The sequence below is a fragment of the Suricata suricatta genome, chromosome 13, assembly GCF_006229205.1.
Source record: "Suricata suricatta isolate VVHF042 chromosome 13, meerkat_22Aug2017_6uvM2_HiC, whole genome shotgun sequence".
Lineage (NCBI taxonomy): Eukaryota > Metazoa > Chordata > Mammalia > Carnivora > Herpestidae > Suricata > Suricata suricatta.
The window spans coordinates 52,181,048-52,199,437 of NC_043712.1; the positions used below are offsets into that span (position 1 = coordinate 52,181,048).

Below are 18,390 nucleotides of genomic sequence, written 5' to 3' on the forward strand. Positions count from 1 at the left end.
GTGGTTCACGAGTTCAAGCCACACATCGGGCTCTATGCTGACAGCTCAGAGCCTGGAGCCTGCTTCAGGTTCTGAGTCTCCCTTTCTACCCCTTCCCCGCTCACACTCTGTCTCTCAAAAATTGAATAAACATTTAAAAAATTAAAAAAAAAAACTACACATGCTTCAGCCCCATTTTCTTCATTGATCCGTCCTTTCTGGCCCACTACCATCTTCCCACTGGAAAACTGTCGGCTTGTAGGATAAAGACCAAACTCTTGAGTATGGTATTTAAGGCCCACCCTTCACCTCTCACTCCTCCTCACTCATCTGAGTTACTAGAAATTCTCCACATTTCAGGCTGTTTGGTTTCTTCCATCAATGACCATGAAGGGCAGGGTAGAAAACTAGGACTTTGTGAGCCTTAAGAAGGAGGGGATGGGCTGGTGACATGGAGGATGAGATGGAGATGACACTAAAGGCAGGGAGACCAGCAGGGTGCTGTGGCAATAATCCAAACCCGGAGACTGCAACTCAGATTAGGCTGTGAGGGGAAGATGGGAAGTGGGGACTTTTCAGAGATTTTTATTTTGAGCGAGATAAAACTGACAGGAATTGGGGTACTCAATAAATATTTATTGAGTTTCCTGGCTACTTTTTCTAAAGCAAGCTCTTTGATTACTTTTCTGTTTACCTCCTTCCTAACACTTTTCAAAACCTGGGATTTCCTTGTCCGTATACTTGCCTATTATCTGTTTCCATCAAGCAGAAGGTAAACTAAATGAGGGCTGCAACCTTGACCAATCTTATTCATCCAGGGCTTGGCACTTAGCAGATGCTCTCAGTAAATCTTCGAGGATCAAATGGCTTAATAATTGACTGACTAGTACAGTGTGAGGGCAGAGAGGTGAGAGGGACAAGGCCAGGGGAAGCCCCTGAAACCGGGACAAACACTCCAGAGGGGTAAGACCCCACCTCTCTCTGTCTCTGGCCTGGAAAGGGCTGGCATGAACTAGGGGTCTAGCTGTTCAGTTGGCCCCAGAACCACCTGCCCTATTGTCCATTGCTAGATTTGAGAAAATCCAATTCCCATTCTTCACTTTCTGGCCTCTGACTGCTGATTCAAGACAGTGGATGTTTTAAGGGAAAGGGAATAGGGGACCCCATCAATACTGGAGACCTGCCCCTCAAAAATGTGGAAGAGAGGGGAGCCTGGGTGGCTCAGTCTGTTAGTGTGGGACTTCGGCTCAGGTCATGATCAGGAGTTTGAGCCCCATATCGGGCTCTCTTGTCAGAGCAGAGTCCCCTTCGGATCCTCTGTCACCCCCTCTCTCTGTCCCTCCCCAGCTTGTGCACTTGCACCCTCTTTCTCTCTCAAAATTAAATAAACATAAAGAAAAAAAATGTGGAAGAGGGTTGTAGAAGTTGCGGCCTGGCATATGGTAGAAACCTTGAATGCTGGTCTCTGTTTGACCCCCAAAACTTGGCGTGGCAGTCTCCTACCCACCCCTCCCAGTCCCAAGTCAGGCTCAGGAGTGTGCAGTTCTTCCCAAGTCCTAAAGGGGGTAGGCCCCAGGCTGGACCTGAGAGCTCTGGCTGAGGGCAGGGGACCAGCAGAAGGACTCACGAACTTAAAGGGGAGTTTTGGTGACTTCCGCTGGGGAAAGCGAGCGCCGCCCCTGCCTCTCCGGTCCAGCTAGGATTGCTTGTCCATCTAGTTGCCAGGCAGAGATTCCCGATACCCAGCCCCCTTCGGACTTAAGCATAAACCCTGAAAGATGGAGAAAGAAAGAGACCTCCATTAAAGGGGCTGTCGGTCACCCGGGCGTGGGGCCCTGGTGTACGGAGAGTAGGCTGGTCACTACATACATGGAGCCTACCAGTAAAGTTGCGTCTTCAAGACTTGGGTAGGAGGCTGGGCCTGGACTTGCGTCGGGTGAGAGGAGGAGCTTCTTGGTCTAACTTCCTCATTTTGAAAGGGCTAAAAGTAATATACTCTTCTTATATATTTTTTCAGAGAACTATTGTAAGCTATGCATGATATAAGACAAGTGATCAGAGGGTGTTTCCTTCACTTAATATTTGAATATCCCCTTCAAGAATTTGAACTTAAATTACTCAAAATATATACTTTTTCCCAATTACTAAGAATAGCTCATAATCTTTAAAAAAATTTTTTTTATGGTTTTTATTTATTTTTGAGAGACAGAGACATTGCAAGCAGGGGGGGGATCAGAGAGAGTGGGAGATACAGAATCCGAAGCAGGCTCCAGGCTCTGAGCTAGCTGTCAGCGCAGAGCCCGATGCGGGACTCGAACCCACGAACCGTGGGATCATGACCTGAGCCGAAGCCGGACGCTTAACTGACTGAGCCACCCAGGCACCCCTTCATGATCATTTGTGAAAATTTGAAAAAACTTGGAAAAGCATGAAGAATATAAAAAATCACCCAAGCCCTACAGATAATATGGAAGAAAGTGTGCAGTTCTGATTGAGGAAGTCTTTGCACTAAATCTAAGCATGGATTACTTAGGGACAGATTATTTAGTATAAATTCATTAATATCTGATTTTTTTAGAATAATTGTATCCTTTGTTGGTGCTTGCTCTTTGGCCTTTTGCAGCTTTTTAGATCTCCCCTCTAAAAGAACAGGTCTCCAGCGGAGAGGGAATGTTGACATCCCTTTGCCTTGATCCTGTAGCACGGGGGACAGATCTGGGGTTGAGGTTGACAGCGCAGTGTAGTTGGGGTGCCCGTCGATTTCTGGGCTGCTTTGGCTTTACTCCCTGCAGCAGCTCCACCTCTCCTCTTCTTTGATCTTTGGCTATGAGAATGGCTATTTGAAAGGAATCCTCCACTGGGCAGAATTTGGTCTGGTGAGCCTTTTTCCTTAGGAAGAAACACAACCTGATCATAATGTCCAAAATATTAAGCAGTAAGTTTCCTGGAAACCTGGTGGTGATGTCTACTGGAGTTTTGTGTTTATGACTCCAGTGGACGCCGTCCAGTCCGTAGATTATATAAATGGTGCCTCCCAGAGAGTAACATTTGGCCTGTTTGCTTTCCTTCCTTATCTCCCCCAAAGAGAGATTTTAACTTTGAGGAAAATGCTTGAAGGACACAAAGTGTCTTTTTATTAATTTTTGAAAATTTTATTTCTTTTTTTTTTTTTTCTTCTTTTTAAAATGGGCTATCTTTTATTTCATTGTTCAGGAACATTGCACATTGTGTTAGATTCACTGGGGACATTAAATTTGAATTGATTCTGCTAATTATGATGTGAATGAGAGTAAAAAGTATAAAAAAAGTAGCTGTAAGCATTTCATTTGAAAATAGTTTTACCTTGTGATTAAAAATTAGAGCTCTATGAAACCCAATAATAAAAAGACAAATAGCCAAACCTGATAGACATTTCTCCAAAGAAGATATACAAATGGCTATTTAGTACCTAAACAGATGCTCAACATCCTTAGTCATTAGGTAAATGCAAGTCAAAACCACAATGAGATACCATCACACCCACTGGGATGGACAATAGTAAGTGTTGGACAAGATGTGGAAAAATTGGAACTTCCCTACATCGCTAGTAAGAATGTATAATCACATAGTCACTTGGGAAATTGGTCTGGCAGTTCTTCAAAATGTCAAACATAAACTACAGTATGACTCAGCAGTTATCTTCCTAGGTGTATACTCAAGAGAAATGAAATATATGTCTACATAAGAACTTGGTCATGAATTTTAATAGAAGCATTATTCAGAACACCCCAAAAATGGAAATAACACCTATATCCATCAACTAACAAAACAGTAAACAAAATGTGTTATATCCATACAATGCAATATTATTTGGCAATAAAAAAGAATGATGTACTGATACATCAACATGTATCTTGAAGACTTTATGCTAAGTGGAAAAGCCAGTCATGAAAGACCACATTTCATGGAATTAACATGAAATGTTCAGACCAGGAAAAATCTGTGCATACTGAAAGCAGATTAATGACTGCCTACAACAAGAGGTGGAGGAGGAAATGTGGAGTGACAGCTAATGGATGGACAGAGTTTCTTTTGAGTGAAAAAATATAGGTTGGGGTGATAGTTGCACACCTCTGAGAACATACTAAAAGCCATTGATTGTATACGTTAAGTGGGAGAATTGTATGGTCTGTGAATTTATATCTCAATAAAGCTGTTTAAAAACTTAAAAAAAAAAAAGGCAGTAAAATCAGGGCAAGAGAAGGACAAATGTTCCAACATACCAGCCCCTGTAATTGAAACATGATGTATTGTTTTTCTTAGCCTCTTTCAACCCAATCACAGTATTTTTCACTAGCTAAAAATATGTTTCTTTACACTTCTGAATATAGTATATTGCACAGGAGTAGAAGAGACAAGCCATTCTATTTGGTTAAATTGTTTTTTAATCTTAATAATTTTTTAAGTAATGCAACGTGGGGCTTGCACTCGCGACCTTGGTATCAAGAGTTGCATGCTCTGCTGACTGAGCCAGCCAGGTGCCCCTTGGTGAAATTTTTAATAATTGTGCTTACTTTGATGGTACAGATTTTAAAACTGAAGCAATCTAAGGAGCATTTTGCAAGGAGGATATCTGAACGTCAGAGCAGTGTTCAGTATAATAGAAACCTTTAGTGAAGGAAATAAGATCAGACCTGAATAAATGTGTTATGGATGGGGAAATGTAGTATTGTGGAGATAAGTGTTAAAAAATCCAAAATTCAACCGAGTAAACTTGAAGATCTAATTGGCTTTATTAAGAGATTCATGAATTGGGCAGCATCCCATCTAGCAAGTAGAGGAGTTGTTGAAAAAAAAAAAAGGAATTTTTATAGAAAGAAGGTGGGGCAAGAAAGTTATTAGCAAAGAAAAGGATTGTTGCAGGGGAGGTTTCTTTCCCTGAGGAGGAAGAGCAGCAGGTCTTATCATGCAGATAACCTCATCTTCCTTTGGGGGATGGAGAGCGGCCAGAACATCACAGACTCATTGGACCTAGATGGGAAAAATTCCTGACTAACTGGTTATGACTACTTTTCTGGAGGAGGTTGAAACTAGAATTGGATTAGTTATTAAACCCCAGTTGGGGGTTCAGCCTAACTGACTCCATTTTGGGCCTGTGATTTTCCTTTTAACATTGTCAAAAGATCTATTTTCAGCAAGATGGTAAAACTGGTTCCAGGAGCACTTGGGTAACTGGAGAATGTTGGAATAAGATTTTTTACTATATGCAAAACTTGTTAATCTCCTGTAAGGCAGTAAAACCATAACCTTCCTGAATTATTTGCATAATTACCAAACCAAAAAAATGTACAAGTTAGCATATTAGTTTACATCATATGAACCTTAATTGGTAGTAACAAATCAAGCAAAGGTATATATGCCTTACAGAATGAAATATTCCTGGGAGGCCTGACTCAGTCAGTTACGGTTGAGCCTGACTCTTGATTTCTGCTTAGGTCATGATGTCATGATTTGTGAGAATGAGCCCTGCACAGGGATCTGTGCTGATAGGGTGGAGCCTGCTAGGGATTCTCTTTCCTTCTTTCTCTGCCTGCCTCCCCGCAAAATAAATAAACATTTAAATATAATTTTAAAAAGGAGAAATATTCCTTAGTGGGTCTGTTAGTGCTCCAAGATGACACTGAGAGAATGTGTGCTCTCCCTTTTGTGTGAGTTCCAAGCTAGGGAGTAGCTGCAGGATGAGTTATTCATTGGCGTGGGGATACTCTCACTGTATGTAAAAGATTCCAGACATATGCTGGTCATTTTCTCTCTGTATTTGAAACACTTATCATAAAAAAAATAAGAAAATACGTTCTTGATGAAATGTGATGTAGTCTAAGTGAACGTTTTAGGTCTACATCAAAATTTACCGTTGAATAAAGAAATCAGTTTGTAGCCTGATAATCCTTACTGAGGTATTAATGCAAATTTTAAAATACTGTAGAATTTCTGGGACTTCATGTACATGTATACAAAAGCATAACGTACTGTAATGCCCAAGATTTTAATATCACCCCAAACCCAGAAACCGCCAGGGAGACCGAGGCACGTATGTAAAAGCAAAGGGCAGGTTTATTACGGCTTAGGCTCGCCAGGCCTAAGTTCAGTCTCACAGCCTTCACCAATGCAGTGGATCCGTGCTGAGAGCCCTGAACAAGGGCTGAGTAGGGTTTCTATGGGGCTTAGGAAGGGGGAGTTACAAGGAATTGTGACATCCAATCATTATTGTATAACAGCATTGGCAGTAACTCTAACCATACATTTTGTTTAGAGCATTCGTTACTTTTGGCGGGACCCAATCACAACATTTAGGGTATCTTTGAAATTAGCCAATTACAGAGCGAGTTCAGGGTCTTAATCGGTGACTATCGGATTAACTTTAACATTAGGTAACAGGGTCCTATCTAAAGTTTCTATCTGTAGGCCTCACCTTTAGCTATGTGGGGAGAGGTAGCTGGCCTTCCCTGATTGGATACCGCAAAGGGGTCCCTTCTCTAGGCAATGTGTAACTGCCTAATGGTTCCAGAGCGACTGACCTTAGGCCTTCTAGTTTAGAGGGGAAACAAAGCCTGTCATGGCGTCTGTTTGGTTCAGCCTTACAGTACTAGAAGGATCTAATCTAAACTTTCATATCTCTGAAGATGTGAATAAAATCTAACATTAATAATTATTAAGTTGTGCTAAATTCAAGTCTATTGTGTCTGGTAAAGATACTGTAATTGTAATTTTGAAACCTGCAGCATTTACTGAATTTAGCAAAACTTAATAGATTTTAGCGTTTTATATATATACATCAAGTCACTGGGGAAAAGATATGGTCTTTTAAAAATTATCTTGGGGAAAATGCCAAAGATTAAGAAAAAAACACAGCACTCTCGTACTATATATTCAAATTATAAAGATTTAAAAAATGAATATTAAAAGGTAATAACACTGGTAAAATTATGGTATATAATGCTTTTGGAGGGAAGGTTGTTTCTAAGTGTGCCCTCAAAATCAGAAATGTTAAAGGAAAATAATTAGTTTTCATTAAATACAAATTTCAGTATTGGGGAAAATTTTAGAATTAAAGTTGAAGGCAAATGGTACAGTAATTTCAGAGAGTGTGTTTTGCTAGCCCTTATAAATAAATCTGTAATAGAACAGATGGGCAAGAGTGGTCCAAATGGATAGATGACCTTGTGAATACATCTTTTTCCTTTTTGCTCCTAAGCAGGGGTAGCTGTCACTGCCCTAGAGTCTGGTTTATGGACTCAGTGCCTCCTCTATTCTGGTAAAATAGTCTTGTGATGGAAAATAACCTGCTGAAACTACATTTCTTCCTAGGTGTGGGGTTTTTGTTTCTCCCGCCATGCACACCCAACCATCTTTGTGAGAAGAGTCTTGATTTTCCCTTAACCTGATGTATAAAATTTCAGGAACTTGATATATTCAAGACAAGATGAATGTTGAATATGCAATATTACAGGGTTTTGGGAGGTCTGAAAGGTAGGCTATAATCAAACTCTGCTTAACTGAGGGCATTGCACATCTTAGAATTAAAAAAAAATCTTCCCTAAAAGGAAACTCAATAACGCTTTTCTCTCTAGGCTTGTGTACAGTTGAGATGAATGGAAACTGGAGATTGGCAATTACAGTACAGGGTGGAGCCTATTCTTAAACTGAGAAATTTCCTTTTCTAGCATGACTGGCCTCCCTGTGTCTGTGGAGGGAGCCCAGGGTCGATGAAATGGCTTGTGATCTGCAAACCAGATCAGTCTCTGCCGCCTGTATGTTACTGTAGGTGTATATGCTCTGTGGTGTATATAACACGAGGAATGAAGCCATTTTAAAAAAGCGGATACCTTTCAAAATACATGCTCTTTAACTCAAGAATTTATCCTCAGGAAACAATCAGGCGAGTAAAGAGCTTATTACAATATTGTTTGTAATTGCAAAACATCGGGAGCAGCTTACATAACCCCCAAATAAGGGGCAGGTAACAAATTATGTTACAGTAACTATGAGAAAAGATTCAGGATAAATTAAACCTATAATGAAGGAAACAAGAATGTGTCACCCTAAAATATGCCTCTTTGACTTACAAATCATTTTGAGCTAAAGGCAATCAAGAAGGAGCAAACACTGGAATAGCTCTTCCTTTTCTGCCCAAAGGCTGGAAATAAATTCTCTTTTTGCTGGAGAAAGACATTTGTATCAGCTTGGAGGATCTGCAGTCCTGTTAAGTGACCTTATCTTCCTCGTTACTTCATCATTTTCTCCCCCTACCCCAGCCCCTTGTCTTGCCCATTCTTCACGGATACACAAGCCTCCTGCTCTAGTGCTCCGTGCCGATCTTCATTCTCCTGTGAAGACTCCCATGTACTTCATGGATAAATTCAACAAAATGTATATGCTTTTCTCCTGATATTCTGTCTTTGTCCGTTTTATTTTCAGACCCAGCCAGGGACTCTAAGAGGCTCCCAGAAAAGTTTTTCTTTCCTTTCAATAATATTCCATTTTAATAAAATATAAAAATATATGAAAAATATATGTGTAGATTTACTGGGGGGGAAGTCTGGAAGGATATTTATGTACAAGATACAATGTTGTCTTTGGGTGGAGAGCTTTGAGGGGGGCTGATTTCAGTTAAGTTTTTTTGTGTGTATTAGAAAAAAACTAAACTTATTTTATTCTTGATGCTGTTTCAGAAATGGTCACCATGTAACAGTAGATTTTTGTTACCTGATTTTCAAAACCGATTAGAAATGGAGGTGAAGTGTACTAAATAATTGGAGGCTTATGTTGTATACTTGAATTTATGTGATCTTTTCTTGTAAGACAAAGAAATAAAGACCTCATTCTGCTTTTTTATTAATAGGTTTTCTCGCACAGATATGGCAGCAAGCAGCCAACCCTTTGCATCACTTGACACAAAACAGGCAGCTGGCCGGCCTGGGTCTTCTGCCACTGTGAGCAGGTCAGGAGGAGGGCGCCGGTGTTTTAAGGACTTGGGGGGTGGGGGCAAGCGGTCCAAGCCGTTGTGAATTGTAACTCATAACGGTGATGTTAGAACAGGACTTTGTGTTTTACTGACTGGTATCCATTTGACACAGCACGGGGGGCGGGGAGATGGAGCTGCCAAGGGCCTCTGAAGGGGTGGCCCGGTTACATCAAAAGAAACAAAACTAAATTACAATACTTGGGGCACAGCTCCCTTTTGCGTCGTTTTTTATCTTAAAAATTTTTTAAATCATTAATTTCACATATTAAATAAGATAACCACACTGCCAAGCAATGGAGAAAATGGAAGAAAGGAGAAATATCCACCATAAATATGACCTCTTAAACACACGTTATTTTGGCATATTTTATTCTAGTTTTTTTCCTGAACATAGGCTTCTTCTTTCCTTTCTTTTCTTTCCTTTTTCTTTTTTTAATGTTTAATGTTTCTTTATTTTGAGAGAGAGTGTGAGTGCACACAAGTAGGGGAGGGGCAGAGAGAAAGAGAGGCAGAGAGAGAAAGAAAATCCCAAGCAGGTTCCCTGCTGTCAGCAGAGACCCCAGTGCAGGGCTTGAACTCACCAACTATGAGATTGTGACCGGAGCTGAAATCTAGAGTCAGAAGCTTCACTAATTGAGCCACCCAGGTGCCCCCTGGGCATATATGCATTTTAATATGGATGCAACCATAGGGTTTTTATTGAATATTATAGGAGGATTATTTTTCCACTTAATATTGTAATCTTGGCTTAAAGAGCATTTTAAGAAATGTTGAATATAGAAAATTCAGGAAATATAGAAAAGCACAAAGGAGAAAATAAAATGTGTGTTACCATTACTGTAACTTTTTGGTGTTTTGGTATTGTATCCTTTCTTTTTTTTCTTCATGTATAGATATTTATCTTGTTATTAATTGGGATCATTAAATATACTATTTAGTAACCTGCTTCTTATTTTATTTTATTATTTTTTTGCCCTGCCACTCCATCATTTTTTGTAGCCTCCCCTTTTAAAAAAAATTTTTATTTTTCAGTTATTTCCACACCCAACATGGGATTTGAACTCACAACCCAGAGATCAAATGTTGCATGCTCCACTGACCGAACCAGCCAGGTGCCCCTTGTAGCCTGCTTTTTGAAAGTTAATGTATCATGACATTTTTCCTTTCCATTAATTTTTTTGTAATAATTTCACATTGAATTGCTAAGGAATGTTTTCCTTTCCTGCCCATTCTCAAGTTAATTTTACTGATTGTTTCTTTTTCCACATGCATGTTGTTCCTTTATCATTTATTGAGGCAACTCCGTTAAAGCTATGTTTTAGTACCATGAGAGAGTGCTTTTTTTCTATCCTTACAGATTTATTGAACATGAAGTTATGCAGTAGATCGTTAGCATTTCAGATTCTGCACTTGAAATCTCAGCTCTTCGTGAATGTGTTCATAACACTCCTGGACTTGGCAGCCTGTCGTAAGACTCCGCTCTCACAGTACGGAGACGGGGTGCAATAATTTGAGGCTTGATGAATGGAAATGAGGTTGAAAATAACTTCCAAGGATCTTAAGGCATTTATTTTTCACATTACTGTTTCATTCCATATGTCCCTGCTCATGGAAATCTGAGCTTTCTTTAAAAGTGGGAGTTTTCTCCCTCAGAGTTAACCTCGAACTCATCTGATAGTTTCCTAGGTAACAACTGCATCAACATGTATAGATCTCCCTTGATTTGTGATGGGCTTATGTCCGGACATAAGCCCATGGTAAATCAAAAATGCATTTAATACATCTATCCTATTGAACACCATGGCTTGGCCCCGCCAAGTGCTCAGAGCACTTACATTAGCCAGCCTGCTGGTAGGAGAGTAACCGAAGTGGGATTTTGTTCTCATGTTTGAAGGAATGAATTTGGAGAGGTTGGTGGCATGGAAGTTTGACTTTAAGTACTTTTAAATAAATCATTGTACTTCTCGTTTACTTACTGAAATATTTTTCTGTTCAAAGTTGTTACACAAAACATTTTGGAGAAGGCTCTAATTTTAAAGATTAAATGATTTTAATCATTACGATTATACAAGTACAAAAATGAACACATTTTAAAGATTTTTGCTTAACTCATTAATCAGTGAGGGAACTGGGCAGATGTTATAATAGATTCAAGGAGAAATCAAAACAGCACAAATTTATATGGCATAAGGGAATGTTGAAATTAACGTCCAAAGTCAGCAAGACTAGTTTCTTTCTTAAATTTTTTTTCATGTTTTATTTAAGAGAGAGGCAGAGCATGAGAGAGGGAGGGGCAGAGAGAGAAGGAGACATAGAACTGGAAGCAGGCTCCAGGCTCTGAGCTGTCAGCACAGAGCCTGACACAGGGCTTAAACCCATGAGCATGAGATCTGACCTGAGCTGAAGTCAGAGGCTTAACTGACTGAGCCACCCAGGCACCCCAGCAATACTAGTTTCTTACACAGTGAAGGAGAAAAGGTCATTGAACCTCTCTACTGAGCTTACATGTCCGTGGACAGTAGTTATTTTGCATTGCTATCTGTTACTTATCATTTACAGGGTTGCAATGCAATACTAAAAAAAAACCAAACTGATTAAAAAATGGTGGGAGGACCTGAACAGATACTTTTCCAAAAAGATACACAGATGGCCAAGACACATGAAAAGATGCTAAACATCACTAATCATCAGGGAAATGCAAATCAAAGCCACAGTGAGATAGATATCAGTTATACTTATTAGAATGCTTAAAATTTAAAAAAAATTTTAAAAAGGAAAAAGAAGTTTAGTAAGTGTTAGCCAGGATGTGGAGAAAAGGGAACCCTCACGCATTGTTGCTGGGAATGTAAAATGGTATAGCCACTGTGGAAAACAGTTTGGAAGTTCCTCAAAAAAAGTAAAAATAGGAATACCATATGATTCACTACTGGGTATTTACCCAAAGAAAACAAAAACACTAATTCAAAAAGATATACATACCCCTCTGTTTATTGCAGCATTATTTACAATAGCCAAGATATGGAAGCCGCTTACGTGTCCATTCACAGATTAATGGATAAAGAAGATGGTGTATATGTGTGCAATGGAATACCACTCAGCTATAAAAAAGGATGAGATCTTGCCATTTGCAACAACACAGATGGACCTAGAGGGTATAATATTAAGTGAAATAAATCAGATTGAGAAAGATAAATATCATATGATTTCACTTATATGTGGAATCTAAAAAACAAATGAATAAACAAAAAATGCAGAATCAGACTTAAAAGTATAGAAAGCAAATTAATGGTTGGCTAGAGGGAAGGGGCATGGGTGAATGGGCAAAGTGGGTGAAGGAGAGTGAGAAATACAGGCTTCCATTTAGGGAGTAAATAAGTCATGGGAATAAAAGGCACGGCATAGGGAATATAGTCCATGATATTAGTATCATATGGTGACAGATAGTAGCTACACTTGGGGTGAGCAGTTAGCATAACTATAGAGAAGTTGAATGAAACTAATGTAACATTGTTGTTGACTATACTCAAATTAAAAAAGAAAATGCTGAGTAGCTGGGTGGCTCAGTCTGTTAAGCATCTGACTTTGGCTCAGGTCATGATCTCGAGGTTCATTGGTTTGATCCCCACATTGGGCTCTGTGCTGACAGCTCGGAGCCTGGTCCTGCTTCAATTCTTTGTCTCCCTTGCTCTCTGCCCTTCCCCCGCTCATGCCTTCTCTCTCTCTCTCTCAAAAATAAAATAAACATTAAAACAATTAAAAAAGAAAATATAAGATACAGAGTTGCATGGTAGTTCCATTGAATCAAAAGCAATCTGAAGGAGTCTCTTCTACAGTCTGGACAATAATCAAAGTTTTCCACTGAAGCACATTTTCCTCCTGCATAATCAAACTAAACCATAAAAACTTTCCCTCTCCTGTGCATAAAGGTAGTTCCCATTCTTTGAGTGTGCTGTCAGCCTTGTTTGTTAATTTATTCCATCCTCATGACATTTTCATGAAGGTCGTGATAGTCCCATTTTACAGATAAGAAAGTCAGGCTTCAGAAGGTTAAAGACATAGCTATTAAGTGGTTGAGTTCGAATCCCAGCCTTTCTGTCTCCAAAGTGTACATACACACATGCAACAACTTGCTAATAGTCAAAGCGATTGAAATTCTATGTATTTTTTTCTTGATCTTTAGGTCATCATCAATGAAGGTGGATCTCAAGTGTGGCCTAGAAGAATGTTCAGTGGCATTGAACTTATTTCTAAGTAACAAATTCACAGATGCCTTAGAATTGCTGCGACCATGGTAATTAACTTTATTTCTTTTAGATTAGGTATACTTCTTCAGATGTTTCTGATGCGTCTTTGATGTGTTGCTTGTCAGTCTGCTTCTTTGCGTTGCCACTGGAATATTTCTAAGCTAGTTTAGTTGAGACCTTTTACCTTTGGTCAGTTTTAATAACCATTTAAGTCTGTTTTTTTCCCCTAACTTAATCCGACTGTTTCTGATTCTCCTATTTTAATTTATATATGTGTTCAAATATTGTCATCTTATGTAGTTTTGTAGAGCTTCATTTTGCTTCCTCCAGTGAAATGTTTTAATGGATATGCCTCTACAGCATAAATACCTCCGACAGAAGTTTCCTTTGAAACTGGGATGGGAAGAAGAATAAACTAATCTCAAGGGTTAAAAAAGAAATTTTCTTTAAAAGAAATTTAAGATAATAAAAAATGTTATTGGGACTCGCTATTTATCTGATAAATAGGTTAAGCAGCATAATTTCAGTTAATAATACCTATTAATTTTTTAAATGTGATGGCAAAACCTGGGCTTAGCCGGTATACTAGGTGTCACCTTGAGCACAGACCCCAACTCTACAGTGTGACTGTAGCTGGACAGGAATAATCATGCATTGTGCCTTCAAATGCAGTCACTTAACTTGGATGAAGCTTAGACTTTCTGTAACAGTTTTTAGAAGGTGGCTTGGGTGTAGCAGCAGAAATCTTTCTGTGGTCGGTAGGGCAACGTGATTCTGATCATGGACTTTCAGTCTGCCTACACTCATCATGGTGAGCACTGCATAATGTGTAGAATTGCTGAATCACTATATTGTACACCTGAAACTAATATGACCTTGTATGTCAACTACCTACTTCAATTAAAAAAAAATTACCTCCTGAACAGCTGCTGTGGTAATTCTATTAAGATGTAGATGAACTGTGATCACTTGTTATTTCAGAAGTTAGGGACAGAGGATAAAATAGACACGACAGCCCAAGGAGATTGCCCAGTGCTGTCTTCAACGCTGCCCACCCTGCCTGTATCCTGCCTTGTTTCCCTGGGTCCTTCCCAGCCCCTCAGACTTCTTTCTCTGTCCATCTTGTGTCTCTCTGCTCTCTGCCTGCCTACCTTTTTCTTTTTGTCTCTCCTCTCTGTCTGCCTGCCTGCCTCCTTCACTTTTTATTCACACAAGACTCCATTTTCCTCTGCCTCAGACTCCCCCGCTGGTGGTAACGTGGAATGACACGAAGTGATTGAGCATTTTATGTAGTCAGGATTCTCTGATTCTCTCGCATATTTCACTGGTAAACAGAGGTTTTCCCACTTGGATACTTTTTATTTTTCCCTCTTGGAGTTTTTGATTTGAAATGTGAGGTTTAAAACCACAATAAATGATTAACTTTGGCGGCTGTTACTCTTTGTGGTCCTTTGAACAGCCAGTGACCTTGCCGTTCAGGACAAACTGCAAATTACCAAAGGATGTTTAGACTATTTCCATGAGGGAAAAGAATAATGTGGCTGGTGTTTGTTTTGCATAGCAGCGGGCTGTGGTGCATTATATTTGAATGAAAAACAAAACTGCACATTAATATTTTAAATCTTATAAATAATGAATTGACACGATGAGAAGTTTTGAGAAAAGAGATGGTAAGGTTTTCAGAGTCTGAGAGTGGGGGATGTGCCACACCTTAACACTAATTAATGCCCGTAAGAGTCTAAGTGGTTCTCACTCATAATTTAGTAATCTGAATGATCAAGAACTTTATTCAGGAACTGTGAATAATGGGATTAGATTAGATATGAAGTTTAAGACGTACTTTTGTCTGGGCCCTTTGTGGCCGACCTAATTTATTACAAAAATCTTGCTTCCCTTTGGCCTCCAGCTGGGAATGGAGAGGAAATGGGTCTTTAAAAATGGGTCTTTATCTTTCAGAAAAAATATCAGAATCTCTCTGTCACAAAATACATTTCCAGTGGCCTTTATTTTAGTACTTCTATCAGAGCTGAAGATAGTAAGTAGATTCCCGGTGTTCAATTTTGGGAAAAACTGGTTTGCTTTGACATGTTTTCTAGGAAAAGAGTCGGCAGACTGCCCCCTTGTGCTGAAACAGGGAACATACAATTGTCAGCTTCTGCTTCAACCTGGAACATTCAGTGTTGCTTTCGTGGGCTTAGTTTGGAATGTCCTTGATACTTGCGCCTTTTGTTTTGTTTTGTTTTGGGGACTTGTCTTTCACAGTCTATATTATTTAAGTGATTATGGTGAAGGAGTAAAATATATCGCTATGCAAGTCATGATATGCTTTTACTAGGATTTCTCCTGGTCAGAGCCAATCTGAATGCTTTTAAGCTGCATTACAGTGTATTCATTCACTCCTTGTGTTTTGCCCCCAGGGCTAAGGAGAGTATGTACCACGCCTTGGGCTACAGTACTATCGTGGTGTTGCAGGCCGTCCTGACCTTCGAGCAACAGGACATCCAAAATGGCATTTCTGCCATGAAGGATGCGTTACAGACCTGCCAAAAGTATGAACTGAGTGATTAAACACTTGAGACGCAACCAACCTTGATGTCTGTGTGGCAGAGTGAGTGTGGTTTGCCTGACGGAGAGCTCTGTTTGAAGCTGGCCACAACGGTAGTGAGGAACTTGTGCTTCCAAGCCTCTTGGCTCCGTGTGGTTTTATGTAATAGAGTTGAAAGTTCCTGTTAGGAATTATAGGAGGTTCTTGTTTGGCCAAGCACTTGGCATCTGTGCCTCCACTTTTTTTTCCCTTTTTTAAAAATTTCTTCCTGTTTTGTTATTGTTGGTAACTTCGGCCACAGAGATGAGCTGAGGGAGATTTCCGTAGGCTTAGGAGCAATCATCTCCCCAGGGTCTCCGTGGGGCAGAGGAATTCAGCTCCTGCCTGCCAAGGCAGTCCAAGCAAGGAACTCTCCTCTTTTCTATGGGGGACACTGCCTATTCAGAAGCGAGAGTTTTATTTGCCTAAAAGGACATATTTGCACACTTCTGATTGGTGAAAATGAGATGGATTTTCAGTTTTATTTTCATCCTTGCTCTGTGTGTATAACAAGACCCCAGCAAAAGCTGCTAACTAGCATTGGTGATGTTTAATGTGAAACTGTATCCTGGTGGAATTATGTGGCAACCCTGCAAGTGAAGAGAGTTTCCCAGTATCAGACTCTAAGTTGATTCTCATCCTTGGGCACCTCTTACCAGTGAAATACTGACTTCAGCACGGTGCAGGCGCTTGGCAGGGCCAGTGCTCGCCGTGTTGTGTGGGTTTGTCTGGTCACGTGTCCAGTAAGTGTGGATGGAGAGCCCACAGGAGATGGGCCCAGTGCTGGGCGCCGGGTGTGTGGTGTCGAAAAGGGTGCTTGCTCTCTGCCCTTTAGGGTTCAGGGTTTAAGGTTTGGAGTTTCTCCTTGGTGACTCTTTGGTATGACTGAGACTGAAATGAATGTTAAATGAAAATGAACTCAACCTGATGTCTTGTTATTTTTTCCTTCTGTTTCCTATCTCTCCTTCTGCTTACTCTCGGCAGATACAGGAAAAAATGCACAGTTGTGGAATCTTTCTCAAGTCTTCTTTCTAGAGGATCATTGGAACAGCTGACTGAAGGTGAGACTCATTTAAAAGATTAATGCTTCCCTGTCTTTGGAAAGTTAAAATGTGTTCATACTCCTAAAATTCAGTACTTAAGTGTATAATATAAAGTAAATGGAGTATCTTTTTCTCTTTCCCACCATAACTCACCCTGCAGGAGTCACGACTGTTAATGGTTGGGTTAATGACCCAAGACTACCTGCCTAGCAGAGTGAGGTTCCAACCCCACCCGCCTTTCTGTAAGCCACAGCTCTTTCCACTGTACCCCACACATTTTCTTGTAGGCTTGTAGTAAAGGGAGCAGAAAATAGATGGTGCTGCGTTTTTACCTTTTTATAATGTCTTTGCACATGGCACTTTAGAAGATTTGGAATAAGCTAGAAAGTTGCTTCTTACTAATTACTAAAAAATAAAACAAACAACGAGATTCTACCATACCTATGAGAATGTCCATAATCTAAAACACCAAAAACACTGTGGCTGATGGGAATGTAAAACTGTATAGCCACTTTGGGGAAGACAGTTTGGCAGTTTCTTACAAAACTAAACATACTTTGGCCTTACAATCCAATAATCTTCTTAAAATTTACGCAAAGGAGTTGAAGACTTATGACCACACAAAAATCTGCACATAGATGTTTGCAGCAGCTTTGTTTGCAATTGCCAAAACTTATAAGCAACCAAGATGTCTTTCAGTAGGTGAATGGATGAATAAACTGTGGTATATCTAGATAAACGGAATATTAACTAGCACTAAAAAGAAATGAACTACTGAGCCATGGAAGGACACAGAACAACCTTAAATGGATATTACTGAGTGAAAGACACCAATCTGAAAGGGCTACTTGCTGTACGATTCCAAGCATATGACAGTCTGGAAAAGGCAAAACTGTAGAGATAGTGAAAAGATTAGTGGATGTCCGGGAATGGGGTGTCGGGATGAACAGGTGGAGCCCAGAGAATTTTGAGGGCCGTGAAAAGACTTTGAACGATACCATAATGATGGATACACGTCTTTATACCTCTGTCCACATCTGCAGAATGAGCTCTAATGTAAGCCGTGGACTTTGGGTAATCACAGTGTGTGAATGGAGGCTCATCAGTTGTACCACTCTGGTGGGGGAGGTTGATACTGGGGGAGGTAATGTGTGCATGGGGCAAGGGATACATGGGAAATTTCTGTACCTTCCCCTCAGTTTTTCTGTGACTTTAACAGTGCTCTAAAAAATAAGGTCTTAATTAGAAAATAATAAAAATAAGTGAGCTTGTGACTATAGCATATTCTGCAAAACAGGTTCATTTAGAATTTTACATCCAAAAGCATGCTTAACTAACATTTTAGCACAGGCTGAAGATCCTTCCTTCAGTAGACTAAGAAATTCATAATTAAGAGATGTTCTGGTAAGGTACCTATTCATAAATGCCAAATGGCTAATTTTGAGAACGGAGGAATATAAATCAAACAGAGTGAAGGCATAAGACTTCTATAAATTAAGTTGCATTTTATTCCTAATGAGTTTGGCTCTCACAGCA

General features: G+C 39.8%; 1 protein-coding gene across 4 annotated transcripts in view; it reads left to right on the forward strand.

Moving 5' to 3' along the window:
* TTC39B (tetratricopeptide repeat domain 39B) overlaps positions 1–18,390 on the forward strand; it is a 122,256-nt gene that overhangs the window by 59,059 nt on the left and 44,807 nt on the right. For all 4 annotated transcript variants that reach the window (XM_029920121.1, XM_029920120.1, XM_029920123.1 and 1 more), the window contains 4 exons: positions 8,861–8,959; positions 13,164–13,274; positions 15,645–15,776; positions 16,796–16,872. In XM_029920121.1, the coding sequence (XP_029775981.1) occupies positions 8,877–8,959; positions 13,164–13,274; positions 15,645–15,776; positions 16,796–16,872 (403 nt within the window). In that variant the 5' untranslated portion in view covers positions 8,861–8,876. The remainder of the gene's footprint in view (positions 1–8,860; positions 8,960–13,163; positions 13,275–15,644; positions 15,777–16,795; positions 16,873–18,390) is intronic.